Here is a 14,136-nt window from a genome sequence, read left to right on the forward strand (position 1 = left end):
TGGGCCAGAAAAAATTCTGACCCTTGGATGTACCCCTGAAGGCAGTGCCTGCAGGGGTAGGATGAAATAATCCCTATAAACCATTGTCCCACTCGTAGTCCCTAGATTGGAAGGTGGGGTGCCGGTATAGCATTTCTTGCGGGCGGGGTTGTAGTGAGAATGGTCGAATTTTTGTAGGACATTCGCCTGATATTTGATGGAATTGAGACTCCTTAATGAGTTCGTGAAACTGTTAGCAACAGGTGTAGCATTTCTGGCGGGCGGGGTTGCAAACGTGGTCGGAGAAATGGCCTGGGTGCCGGAGTAATGCATAGTGTGGTGGCCGCCATGTTGTCCAGCGCGACCATAACGTTGTCGCCGCCACCAAGTACTTTCCGACGTACACCTTGATCAGCTGCATGTCACGAGCACATTGGCTGTCTGACCTGGTGCGATCAAGATTGTCTGTTTTGAAGGGTTTCACGTTAGTGGCATCGACTTCTACTACAGTCATTTTGTGGCCTGCAATCTTGAAGAAGAGCTCTTCGTTGTCTGATAAAAGGGAAAGATATATTATTCTCTGAAACAATATATATTATATTGCTTATTACTTATTAGTACATACTTTAAATTATTAAATTGTTTTTGGATCGATCGATTTCAAATATATTTTTGTTGTTCAAATAAATGAGATTAAAAAAATAAGATCATAAACTTCAAATTCACCTCTTACGTGATTATATAAAATATTTCGTGTTGATGATAATGAATTTCAAGTTCACTCAATAAAGATTTCGTTTGAAATTCTATCCTACATTTTATAATTTACCGTGAATAAATATGATATGAATTTAACATTTGATCTATTGTTTCGTTGTTAACAATAAAATTATAATCGAAATCCACGAATTTCAAATCCATATAGTTAAATACAACCTTAAATTCAAATTTAAGACATTCAGTTGGCAATTGCATACGTAACATGCATGTGTGTTGTTACGGGTATAATAGTTTCACCCGTGATAAATTTATATTGTGTAGAGCTGAATACTTTCTTTTTTAGGCAAAAATCAAAGTTGTGACGTACAAATGATCTTCAATTTTGTCCAATTGTGATAAGATATTAGTTACGTTTGAACAATTTATATGCAAAAATAGACATGGATGTGGTGAAAATTCAAAAATATATATTTTAAACACAAATACTCAAACAATAAAATTTTGAAAGACTAAAATTTTCATTAATTATTTTTAGCAACAAATTTATTGGACACTAGTTATTCTGCACACGCGATGTGTGTGTATAGTCTTTTTATCGTTATCGATTGACCTAAAGTAAAATTTGACAAATTATGAAGGGACTAAGTGATATTTGAATTGTTGAAATAAATATGAGTGGTCTCATTGAGACCGTCTCAGGAAATCCGTGAGAGGTAACCCTACCATATCACAATAAAAGTATACTCTTAGCATAAAAAGTAATATTTTTTCAGGGTGACCCAATAGTATCGTCTCAGAATATTAACACACAATTTTTGCCAAAATAAATATGTGTGTTGAATTTAAAAAAAACAAAAAACAAAAAAACAAAACAAAAGTGTAATAATTAGTATCATATTAATGTAAACAGTGGGACGAAAAATTTGGATGTCTTTTTAAATGTATTACTATCATATCATCAATTTTAATAAAATCAGAATAGATAAATTATTTATTTCGTACAAGAAGGATAAATATTTTTCTTATTAATTTCAGAAAAATTATTCTGATTTTAGTACATAAAATCATGTCATGTTCTATTATTATTTTTGACATTTTTCTTTTTTTTTTTAAGGAATGTCCTTTGTCTTTTATTCCATGAAAATTCGTGAGGTCTAAGGGTGATGAGATTTTTTTTAAAAAAAAATTAATCAAGGAGATGATTTAAAATTTCAAATTGGTTGAACCCCATGCATGTTCTCATAAGACGTCATATGAATTAATTTAAAAACTTTATATTTACCAAAATATGCATATGAATTAATTTGAAAACTTCATATTTATCACATTTTGCTAAATAATCGAAATAAATTAATGATTCATTAAAAAGGCATATCAAATGTGAGACGTCTCACGGATTTATGTCCGTGAAACGAGTCGATCTAGTCTATAAATATAGTAAAAAGTAATATGTTAGGTATAAAAAGTAATAATTTTTCATCTGTAAAATCGAATAACATATTCATCTTACAAAATTGAATAATAAAACCATTTGAATTTTTATGTTTATTTGACCACTATTAGCCACCAAAAATATTATCTCCGCATATCTAGGGCTTCGATGAATGGCAAGAATTGCTCATATCGATACAACGTTCTATATCAATTAATACTGTATGATAATGATACGATTACCGAGCACAGTTCCCAATCTATGCTGCTTTTCCTCGCATGCAATCTCTTATCTCCCCCCCATTTAAATTTTCTTAAAGATTTGATCTTTGTTGTTCGTCTGTTTTGATCAAATCTTGATAATAACCAAGATGCAACAGGCATAAATCCTGGTTTTGTTACTTTCTTGTAAAAGCTGGGATTTTTTTCGTTGGCTTGTCGTCTTCTGCATGCGACGCTTTTATACGCTTCTTGGGATATCAGGATTCAAGTTTGTTTCTGAATCTTTGTGGGTTCTTTCTGGTTTTGATAATCTTAGGTTTTTTTTAAACTTTTTTGTTTGAATCCGTGAAAAGCTCCGAGTACTAGATTTTGGGAATTTCAGATTCTATTGTCAAGAAAGCTTGTTATAATTGGTTTCTCTCTCTTCCGATTTTGCTTTCTTCATAAATGGGTGATTAATTATGAGATTCCATGAATATTTTAATGGATCTAGGCCATATCAAGAGCTTTGGGTTTAACTTTTGTCTCAAACATTCTCGTACTACATAATTTAATATCATTATTTAGCTTTTTTGTGGTGCCCTACTTTCAGATCGTGTGGATCCTACCTGTAAAGAATACAACAATTTCTATAATCTTTTCAAAAGCCTTTTTTTCGTTGAAATAGTCCTGGGGATATAATCATAGATTTTCCATGAATTAAGAAGCATCAATTTACAATTAGTTTATAATTCAGATTATGATTTATGATTAAGACTTGTGTTATGTTGCTCCCTTTAGAATCCTCTTGCTAGACTGAATGATGTTCTATATGAACATAGTTACTAACTAAATTTCTTGCTTTCTTATGTGGATGAATTCTGCTCTATATTGGTTTGGTGGTTGATTTTAACGACTCTATATGATGTAATTAATTACCAGGATTACGGGGGGAAGAGTTAAAGATTGCAGCCATGGGAGAAGAGTATATGCATACAAATGACGGGACTTTGGATATCCACAAAAGACCAGCTAATAAGGAGAAAACTGGAAACTGGAAAGCATGCCGCTTCATCCTCTGTGAGATTTTTGTCTCTGTTCTACGTGTGCTTTAAAGTTTCAGCATTTTTTTGTTGCATGATAATTGGTGAATTTATATTTCCCACAGTAACTGAGTGTTGCGAGAGATTGGCATACTATGGAATGGGCACTAATTTGGTAAACTATCTAGAGCTACGTCTTAACCAAGGGAACGCAACTGCATCGAACACTGTCACAAATTGGTCAGGAACCTGCTACATAACTCCACTTATTGGTGCTTTCTTGGCTGATTCATACCTGGGAAGATATTGGACCATTGCGACTTTCTCTACAATCTACGTTCTTGTATGTTATTTGTGTGATTGTGCCTTTAATATTTTCTATATCATAGTAAACTACTCGTTCTGGTTTAATTTTACTAAAGTAGCATGATACTGCTAGGGACAAATTTGATGTAGATTCAATGGGTTATGATTTTTTCTGGTCACAGGGAATGACACTTTTGACGATATCTGCTTCGGTTCATGGGCTAAAGCCAGAATGTGATGAGAATGCTTGCCATCCTACGTCGTCACAAACCGCCATCTTCTTTGTGGCTCTATACTTGATTGCTCTTGGAACAGGTGGAATCAAACCCTGCGTCTCCTCCTTTGGTGCCGATCAATTTGATGAAAGTGATGAAAACGAAAAGAAGAAGAAGAGTTCTTTCTTTAATTGGTTTTACATGTCGATTAACGTTGGTGCTCTTATAGCTGCATCCGTCTTGGTTTGGATACAAATGAACGTGGGCTGGAGTTGGGGGTTCGGGATTCCAGCAGTTTCTATGGCCATTGCAGTTGCATTTTTTTTCTTTGGAAGCCATTTGTATCGGATACAAGTACCAGGAGGGAGTCCCCTAACAAGAATTGCTCAGGTTTTGGTTGCATCCTTGAGAAAAGCCCACGTAAAAGTTCCCTTGGACAGGTCTCTTCTTTATGAGACAGTCGATATGGAATCTAAAATTCAGGGCAGCCGCAAACTTGAGCACACCGAGAAGTTCAGGTAATATTCCGAACCCTCTGATATTAGTACATTAGCAACACGTTGAATATGGTAGCACTAATTGTAGCATGTTGAAACTAGGTTCTTTGATAAGGCAGCAGTGGAGACTGAAACCGATGATTCGAAAGGGGAAGGGCAACCATGGAAACTCTGTACGGTGACTCAGGTCGAAGAGTTTAAATCTGTAATCCGCCTACTCCCAATTTGGGCTTCTGGAATCGTTTTCTCTACCGTCTACAGTCAAATGAGCACAATGTTTGTTCTACAAGGTAACACCATGGATCAAAGCATCGGACCAAACTTCAAGATTCCATCAGCTTCCCTGTCGCTTTTTGATACATTAAGTGTAATATTCTGGACACTTGTGTATGACTTGGTAATCATTCCAAAGGCAAGAAAATTCACTGGAAATGAGAGGGGATTCACACAGCTCCAAAGAATGGGAATCGGGCTAGTCATCTCGATTTTTGCTATGATTGTTGCCGGTGCACTCGAGGTTGCTCGGCTTGATTATGTTAGAAGAAACAATTACTATGATCTCAAGACCATTCCCATGTCGATCTTTTGGCAAGTCCCACAGTACTTTCTTGTTGGATGCGCAGAAGTTTTCACATTTATCGGACAACTCGAGTTCTTTTACGACCAAGCGCCTGATGCCATGAGAAGCTTGTGCTCCGCGCTATCACTCACAACTAATGCATTGGGCAATTATCTAAGCACGTTGCTGGTAATAATCGTGACAAAATTGACGGCTAGCAATGGCAGGCTTGGCTGGATTCCTGATAACTTGAATAGAGGTCGTCTCGACTACTTTTACTGGCTCCTAGCCATTCTCAGCTCCATCAATTTCTTTGTTTACCTGTTGATTGCAAACTGGTACACTTACAAGAAAGTTGCAAGAAAATTGTAAGCGATAATGGAGCAGGACGACCACTTTCCGGTTTCAAGAAATCTCCGGAAACCTTGCCGGAGGAGACGAACAAATCCATTCGGATCTTATATTCAGAAATATTGTTTTTATTCCGATTTTATGTTCGTAGCATCATTGTTGTCCGCTTATTTTCTTTCCTAACATGTAATCGGCGTCTCCACTTGGTATTATTCTACGACAACTTCAAATACACTATCTACGCATAAATTATTATTGAAGAACTATTTTCAAGACTTACCTATGATGCTTCACTTACCAGAATTGCAACAAAAAATTCCTTATTACTATGGATTCCTGAAGGTTATGTACTTATGTAGATCAGAGTTGTCACCTTTTTGATCTAACAGGCATTTAAATTTCTAACATTTTCACCACATTTATTTAAAATACGACCTCCATTCGCTACAAACATGTAATACAACTCGTTTCCTTCTGTTATTTTAACAAACAGGTTCTCGAGCTCGAGAAAGTTGAACTCAAGGGAAACTTGTGAAATTCCTGGTAGGGGGATATTACGAGCTCTCGCTGCAGGTACACGTCCGTCGGAATATGGTAAGTACAAGATATTTTGTTTACTGTAATAAGTTATTAGTACCTGATGAGTTTGACAAAGTAGACTAGCAGAACATTCATTTATCTTCATCAAAAGAAAAATAGTTTTAAAAAAGAAAATTAACTTGCATGGATTCTATACGTGGATCAATAATCTAAAGTCTTCTATCTTTTAATTTAATATGGAACGTTCTTTAACAAAAGCGACTCTTTTGAGTTTTGTAGCAGTGCAGAGAGATAATAAAACATGTATGGCTATAAATAACAAATATATCTTATGATTATTAATCCTTATGATGTATATCTCCTTTTTTATTGGTACATAAATAAATATATTACTCAACCAATACAAGAACAAATATACTGGGCATTCCCAGACCAAATACAGATAAAGTCTAATAAGAGCAGAGTTCACTAGGCCACAATCATATCACCATCTTAACAGATTTAGGGGATATAAGTTGTAAATACAATGATAAACATGCACTTTAACTTTAAAGAAAGTCCTATCTAAATCTGCATCCAGTCCTTCAAACATCTTCATATTTCAAGCAGTCCAATTATGATAATTGGTAGCCGAGAAAGCCAATGTTCTTGCTTTAGAGATTTTCGAAGTCGGTCTATTCCGAACTGCAAAGGCAGCATCCCTTATCCAGGACAAAAGGAAGTCTATCCCGGGTAGGAGTCACCTCTGAGCTCCAAGCCAAAGTGTAAAGGCATGCTTTGGCAAAATGTAAGAACCCCAAACAACTGATGCTCAGGAGACCATTTGTCTGCAAGGCCGAAAGTAGTGATAAACTCTGTTAGCACCCAAGGTGCTATGACCAAACCAGGAGTCCAGCCTCGCAGCTGAGGGAGAGTCTGCAGAGGCAAGAAGCTCATCTCTTATATAAAGAACCCGCTTGATGAGAGAGGAGTCCGAACGCCTGACTTTCCATGTCCATAAATCCACCCTAGAGGGGTAAATATGGTGTAGTCACCGACGCCATAATGATTGTCTGTCTGATTGAAAATGTCATAGGACTTTTGAGAGTAGGGATTTATTCCAGCTCCTCGAATCACGAAGACTGCCTTCATCTTTAGAAAAGCACATAGAAGCCCAAGATACCGCCGAATGGTTGGACTCCTGATTTAACATGACGCAGGTATATCTATAAGCAAAAACAGCAGCAGAGATAATTCATATAAATGGTATAATACGAGCCATGCAAAGGATTTCCGGCTGCTATCACATTAATAATTGTGGAGATTGTTTGATTATTGTGAACAATAATTGCACTTATTGTCAAGTGCAGAATGGAAATATAGTTTTCGCATTGCTTATTTTTTTTAAAGTAAACGATCCTCGTGTTTTTGGTCAGCTATGCCAGTTATCTTCTAGGCTCTAGCTGTTTTAAGGTCCCCTCCTCATGGCTATCCTGACATCACATATCGCCGAGCAAGCGACCAACATAGTAGGTCTTGGGAGTTACTAATTATAAAAGTCAAAGAAAATACTCCGGCCTGGCATATTACTAAAATAAGATAGAGCTGGTTCTTTATAACAAGAGGATCGTAACCCTTTGTTGCAAAGATATCCTGACTTTCCGCTATTCGGGATAAAGCTTTTCAGCATTAGAGAATGGATTTTGCTTAGAGAATTTCTTCCTATATAGAAAAGATTTTGCATGCAATATTGCTAACTGTTGTCGATTAAGTTCGACTAGAGATACTCAACCATACAATGACAAATGTTATCTAGAGAACTGATGTTGCTTGGCATGTCGTTGGATAGCGAGCCTGTCTTCTTCCCTTTTTAAGCACGTTGGGATGTTTTTCTTGCTACCTTTTGACTTATAATCTAATTATTTCATCGACTTTGGAGCTTTTACACGTACTATCTCATAACCAGGAATATAAAACTCCATCTTAAAGCACTAATCCAGGAATCTCCATATACTGATGGACAAAGAAAATAACTTTATCAAGCTTTAATTTCTTCATTTTACTTTTCCTAGTCAAATATCTCAGGTTCCTTTTCTCTCTCTGTATTCACATTCTAAGAATGCAAACTCTCCTCTTCTACATTATTGAATTACCACATTTAATCTTACACCCAGTCTTCTTGCACATAGTGGTCTACTATTGTTTTTACATTGTTGATCTAGCGTGACTGAGGTAATATTCATGTAACATTAAAATGAACAAACTGACTTTAGCCATGGGTGCAACCAAAGTCGAGGATAGCGAAGATAGATTAGAGCTCAATTCCTGGTTTTGGGCCAAATCGAGCTACTTGAGCTGTTATTTGAGTTTCAGTTCAAGCTCTCAAGTGGCACCTTTATCAAGCTCGAGTATCGCAGAAAGTACGCACTAACAAAACCTCAACCTGTTAGGGGGACATTCTCTTTGAGCCAAGTCATGTTATCAAAGTGTGACAGACAACTCTGCCCATTTACAGTATTTTTCAAAGACCAAATTATTGTCCTCCAGTTCCTCTTTATTGGTGGATGATCCACTTAGCTTTGTTTCATTGACAGAGACTAACAACAATACAAGCAATCATTGCTGACAAATAAACAATCATCACTTTCGGAAAGACTGTTAACATACAAGTAAAAAAGTCGAACTCACAAGAATAGAGTGAATTGTGTTTAAAAAACTCAAATTTACTGGCTTCAGAATTTTGAACTTATAGGTTGTGTCCATACTGGGTATCATGTTTAAAAGAATTTGAGCTCGAACTGGATCTGATGTGGTACTCACTGTGATGATGGTGTTAGTTCGTATCCTATGAATTTTGCCTTTTTAACAAGTCAGAGAGCTGGGATAGTAGAGAACTGTGACTAAATTAGAAACAGTTTACAAGTGGAAAGAACATGCAAGACAAGATCCAAGAAAGCGTGAGAGAGCTTCTGGACATTGAATATTTATCAGTTTCATCTAGTGGCAGAATGGTAACGGATAAATCATGAAGATAATATGCAGGCATTAAAGAATAAGAATTCTATCACTCAGAAACAGAGAAACGTGGGTTTTTCTTATTATTAAAATACTTATAATATACCATCCTGATGACAATGCTCTTCGGACAACAAGAATCCAGTTGGTACATGTAGTCACACAACAAATGCAGCAAAGATATATAGCACTAAATCAAAAGAACTAAACTGGGAAGACCTTGAATCAGTACAAACGAAGCACGCTTCTTGTGATCGAGTGCGAGTTAGTAGGCTTGATTATACCTCTTCGCCCACTTCTCATGGGCGTCAAGTATAACCTTAATGGTCCATTATCAATATGCTTAGGAGAATATCTTGCACTCCTATTCTTTTCCAGTACGAACTCGTCTCTCCTCTTATTCCCACTTCCATTTATTTCAAGATTTGGTTTTCTCAAGCTCCCAAATGATCCGCCAAAGTGATTGGAGTTTCTCCAGCTCACACTGCTATTGCTCCTGAACGCCTTTCTGTTGAATCCACCCATGGCCTCCCCATTCCCTCTCTGATGCAACTCCTCCCAAGACTCCGAAAATGACCTCTCCACACCGTTTATTCCATCATACCTATCATCAACGTCAAATTTGTTTCCATTACCAAGCCGGTATATGAATCCCCATATCCTCCAACTCCAACTCCTTGACTTTTTGGACTCCTTTCGTTCCCCAGTTTTTAAACCATCCCTAAACCCATTACTCAGCTCAAAAGTCTCAGAAACATCGTCCCTCAAAGAATTCAAATTTGGATCCCTCAAACTCTCTTTCACCAGTAACTTTGGCCCGTGAATGCAATCTGCAGTTGTGGGCAACACCTTAGTATCAATATCTGCAGCCCCAGCAGCTTCAGCGATCCTCGTTGAGCTAGACCTATCGAGACTCTTCCTTCTCCTCGAAGAAGAATCCGAGTAATACTCCCTGGTCTGTGCCGACCCTCCAGGCACAACTTCACTCTCATCGGTAATGTTCGTTGTCATTGTTACGAGTTCTTCCACTGGAATTTGCATATCAGAGCGAGTGACGTGTGTGACTGGGGAATCCTCAATTACAGAAATCATTGGTGCAATTCTTGGAAAAGTCCTCCCAATCAAATGCCCGTCCCAAGAGGCTCGAGGCTCATCGAATGAATACCTTGGATCGTCGAAGCTGATCCTTCCAACATCGAGTGAAAACCTAGGCTCCATGTCGCAAGACCTCCTCCCAAATCCATAATCGGCCACCTCTGACAGAGTTTCGCGGTACTGCCTTGAGATTGGTTTATCAACGGGTAATCCAGCTACATTTTCGCCATGATTCTGCTTTTTAACCTTCTGCTTCCTCCTCCAGTTGTGCCATTTCTTGCTGAAAACCGAGGCAGCTGACCAAAATCCTCCGCCAGAACTCTTCTTTTCTCGGGTATCAAGATCTATGTGGTCCTTCATAGGTTTCAAATTATCAGTATTAAAAACATCTGTTTCAATCACTCCAGCATTATTTACCTCCGGCTCGCTATTATTTTTCAGATTCTCCAAATGGGAATCCAGGACTGGAGTTATTTCATCTCCGCAATCATCATCATCCACCACGGGAGTTTCTATATTTTCAGCGTCTTTAAAGTCGTCCTCGTATTCAGTTTCCTCAAAAACGGGCTTATTGACAACACAAGATTCGTAATGTCTAGAATTCTGGCTAGACTCTGGACGGTTTTGAGAGGATGGAGCAGAGGGTTTCTTAGCAGTGGTCTTTGTATCGCCGTCGAGAGCAAAAAGTGACCAAAGAGTGCTCGAGTTTCTCACCCTAACGTCACAAGATTTCCTCTGGGGCTCGCAGAATTGGCTTAAAGCTTCATTCTTGGTGGCTGAAAATGACTTCGAACGTCGTAGCTCAGGCAAAAACGAGGTGGGTCTGGAAGGTTTAGTAGGGACTGGTGGTGGGAGAGAGTTACTGTTAACGATGGGTTTCGAAGATGAAGATGAAAAAAGCGATTTAATGGCGGCCGCGGCGGCAGCCGAAGCGGAGGAGGGGCGGCGAGAAGACGAGGGAGTGTTGGAGGAAGATTTATCTAATGTGGTAAGGCGCTCGCAGAGGCAAGACGGACAAAAGCCCGAGAACTGCTCGTCAGGGTGGCGGTCACAGCTGAAAGAGGACCGCGGAGGCTGTGGCGGCGGAGGCGGAGGCGCTGTTGGGTCGACGACGGTGGCGTTAGGATTCATAACCGTTGGAAATGGTCGAAAACACCGCACCACCAGTTCATCTTACAACAATGCAGCAGTAATTTGCATGGCTAATTTCAAGATCATATTTTTTTTTTAAATGTCGAAGGAAATCAGAGAGGGGAAGAGCAAGTGCAAATGTTGGCATCCTCTTATATCTATATATTTCTCCGTAATCATCAACGGACACATTAATTATATTTATTTATTTATTTAACATTTATAATATAATTCATTCAAACAATAAAATCTCAAATTGACTCTACATTTATAATTTTTATTTATGTTTATTCTAAATCTATAACGTTTAATGTAACTTTTTTGGGAAAAATAACAAATTGAAAATGGTGTGAGTGATTAAATTATTTGAATTTAAAATAAACTTTGAATTATTTCAAATTTCATGAATCGGGGTTCAGTGTTTTTAGATTATATTAAATTAAATTAATAAAAAGTCAAACCCAAAAATAATTAATTTTATTTCACTATAACTACGAGATATATCACGTGAATAGCCAAAAAATGTCCATAGAGAAAAAACATAAATTTATTGAATTCAAAACTATATTTTTTAAAATAAAATTAAAAAACTTGAAACAAAACCACTTTAGTTAGTGTTATTTTTGGCATTAATCGTTGAATATGCCAATATGACCAAATCGTGGCCAGCATCCTTTAGGACATAAACTAAAATCATCTTTTATTTTATTCTAGTGTGTGTGCTATTCCAAAAAAATAAAAGTACGTCTCTTGTTAGACAGTTTTACGAATCTTTATCTGTAAGACATGTCAATTTTATCGATATTTATTAGCATAAAAAATTATATTTTTTATATATGATCCAAATAAGAACATTTTACGTTAAATTACGAAAATTATATATAAATCTCGACAAATTTCTCTTCCGGTTATCAGCCAATTCCGTGCCCGGTTAATAATAGTGTGACTAGCGTCTAAGAAAATGGTATAGTGTGAATTAGGCATAAAGTAAATTTTTTTTTTGGAAAAAATAAATAAAGTAGACATAAAGCTTGTATCTGTCCACACCCTTTTACTTTTTATTAAAACAACGAAGAAAGTTGTTCACGAATTTATTTATTTTTTTAAAAAAAAGTTAGAATAAATAAATAATAAAAAGCATTCAATATTTGTCTTTTTACTTCACGGGCTTGTCTTTTCATGTTTTTCTTTTTCTTTTCTTGATATAGTTACTTAGAATTAATTAATGAGTGAAGAATCGAGACAAAAATTCTTTCCCATGTGTGGTGGGTCCTATCGTATAAAATTCAGATATTTATTATTATTACCAATATATATATATATATATATATAAATTAATTATATATCCGCAATTTAAAATAAACAAATTATATAAATTAATTATATATCCTATTTTAAATTGCGGATATATATAATTATATATAAATTAATTATATATCCTATTTATTATTATTACCAATATATATATAAATATATATCCGCAATTTAAAATATTTATTTCTTATTTGGATATTGTAAATAAATTAATTAATATTATAGAAATATGAAACTTCGCAAATTGTGAATCCCAACTCATTCCTCGATATTCCACTTTTATAAAAATTAACAACAACAATAATAATAAATTAAAAGAATTATTATTTAATGATTCAAGTTTCCCTCTCCAAAGAAGAAAAAAACACGAGCAAATCTCATCAAGTTGACAAAGCTCGTATGAATCAATCAAATAAATAATCAGGAAATCAACGGCACGCGTGCGCTATCGATTCCACAAATTTCGCATATCCTCATTATGCCAAATAATGTTGTCTTAGTATTAAGGTGCTGCCTAATTATTGTTCATAATAACATAGAAAACCAACATGTTAGATCTAAGCATTTAAATTCATGTTAGAGTAGAAAAATCGCTTAATGAGACACTATAATAATGGTATTGTCCTCGATGTAAATACTTATTGATCAAAATATGTAAGATTCATGTTTGAAACCTCATAAAAAAAACTATTACATTATGGATTTAGTAGCGTAAAAAAAACCGTGAAGAAAATGTTACGTCCTCAAGTTCTATTGAATTAAACTAAAAAACATCACATTTGATGACATGTCACCACTTTTTGTGATTTAGTAGCGTAAAAAAAAGTTACTCGCATCAATGATTTCTTGATCCAGTGGTAAGAGTGAGATCCCAAGATCTTTTATTAAGTCTGGAATTCAAATTTCAACACAGTTTGTCATATCCAATACATATTCATAATATAATTAGTAATGAGCAAAAACTTATGTGAGACGGTGGATCTTATTTTGTGATACTGATCTTTTATTTAGGTCATCCGTAAAAAAATATTACTTTTTATGCTAAGAGTATCACTCTTTATTGTGAATATCGGAAGGGTTGACTCGTCTCACAGATAAAGATTTGTGAGCTCGTCTCACAAGAGACCTGCTCTTGTGAGTCATACGAGCAAGTGTTGTATGTTCAATGTTTTTGTGTTAACCATGTCAATTGATTTATCATATTAGAATCATCAATTATACAAACAATCCCGAGTTTTAGCTTGTTCAAGAGAAATCGGGATCTCGATTAGATTTTTGAATTAATGGAAATATTATTTTTTAACATTTCGACATGAAAAATTTAGTAACTTTTTTTTTTGATTTAGTAAGCTTTTTTTGTAATAAAAAAAGAAAAATAAAAAAACAATGGTGGAATACGAAATGGTAGCTGTACTTGAGCATTGCAGTAAAAAAGGAAAAAGTAAAACAAATTTTTTTATTTTTTTTTAAAAAGGAACCCTCAATCATTTCAAGATAAACTTGGACCCCATAATTGATTGTTTATCCCCCCACGCAAAACAGATTGTCTAATGAAGAACATTGTCTTAGATGAAATCCCACTAATAAAAGAAGCCTTCATTTTGGACAAAATGCCCAATCCTAGCCTACAACTAGGGAAACAAAATTAAAACATTTATATTTTATTAAACCCTAGTTAATTATTCACTTTCAGGGTTATCATATACACTAAACCCTAAAATAGGGAAGAAATAACTATCAATTTCTTGTATTTTTAAATA

At 35.7% G+C, this 14,136-nt stretch overlaps 2 protein-coding genes across 4 annotated transcripts; one reads left to right on the plus strand and one right to left on the minus strand.

The window, feature by feature from the left end:
• Positions 1-2,376: 2,376 nt before the first annotated feature.
• Positions 2,377-5,605, plus strand: LOC140806150 (protein NRT1/ PTR FAMILY 8.1-like). 2 transcript variants are annotated; one of them, XM_073162650.1, is made up of 5 exons: positions 2,377-2,638; positions 3,274-3,411; positions 3,500-3,717; positions 3,863-4,413; positions 4,495-5,605. In XM_073162650.1, the coding sequence occupies exons 2-5, from the start codon at positions 3,306-3,308 to the stop codon at positions 5,321-5,323; spliced, it is 1,704 nt and encodes a 567-aa protein (XP_073018751.1). In that variant the 5' UTR covers positions 2,377-2,638; positions 3,274-3,305; the 3' UTR covers positions 5,324-5,605. The 2 variants fall into 2 exon arrangements, with proteins under 2 accessions (XP_073018751.1, XP_073018752.1); XM_073162651.1 differs by having other exon boundaries at positions 2,377-2,620.
• A 650-nt stretch (positions 5,606-6,255) lies between these two features.
• LOC140804830 (protein OCTOPUS-like) lies at positions 6,256-11,222 on the minus strand. Of its 2 annotated transcripts, none has more exons than XM_073160980.1 (2): positions 9,056-11,222; positions 6,256-7,022 (listed from the first exon to the last, which is right to left on the minus strand). In XM_073160980.1, exon 1 carries the CDS (start codon positions 11,060-11,062, stop codon positions 9,062-9,064), a length of 2,001 nt encoding a protein of 666 aa, XP_073017081.1. In that variant the 5' UTR covers positions 11,063-11,222; the 3' UTR covers positions 6,256-7,022; positions 9,056-9,061. The 2 variants fall into 2 exon arrangements, with proteins under 2 accessions (XP_073017081.1, XP_073017080.1); XM_073160979.1 differs by having other exon boundaries at positions 6,256-7,047.
• Positions 11,223-14,136: the final 2,914 nt, after the last annotated feature.

Source organism: Primulina eburnea, chromosome 11 (assembly GCF_022965805.1).
Source record: "Primulina eburnea isolate SZY01 chromosome 11, ASM2296580v1, whole genome shotgun sequence".
NCBI lineage: Eukaryota > Viridiplantae > Streptophyta > Magnoliopsida > Lamiales > Gesneriaceae > Primulina > Primulina eburnea.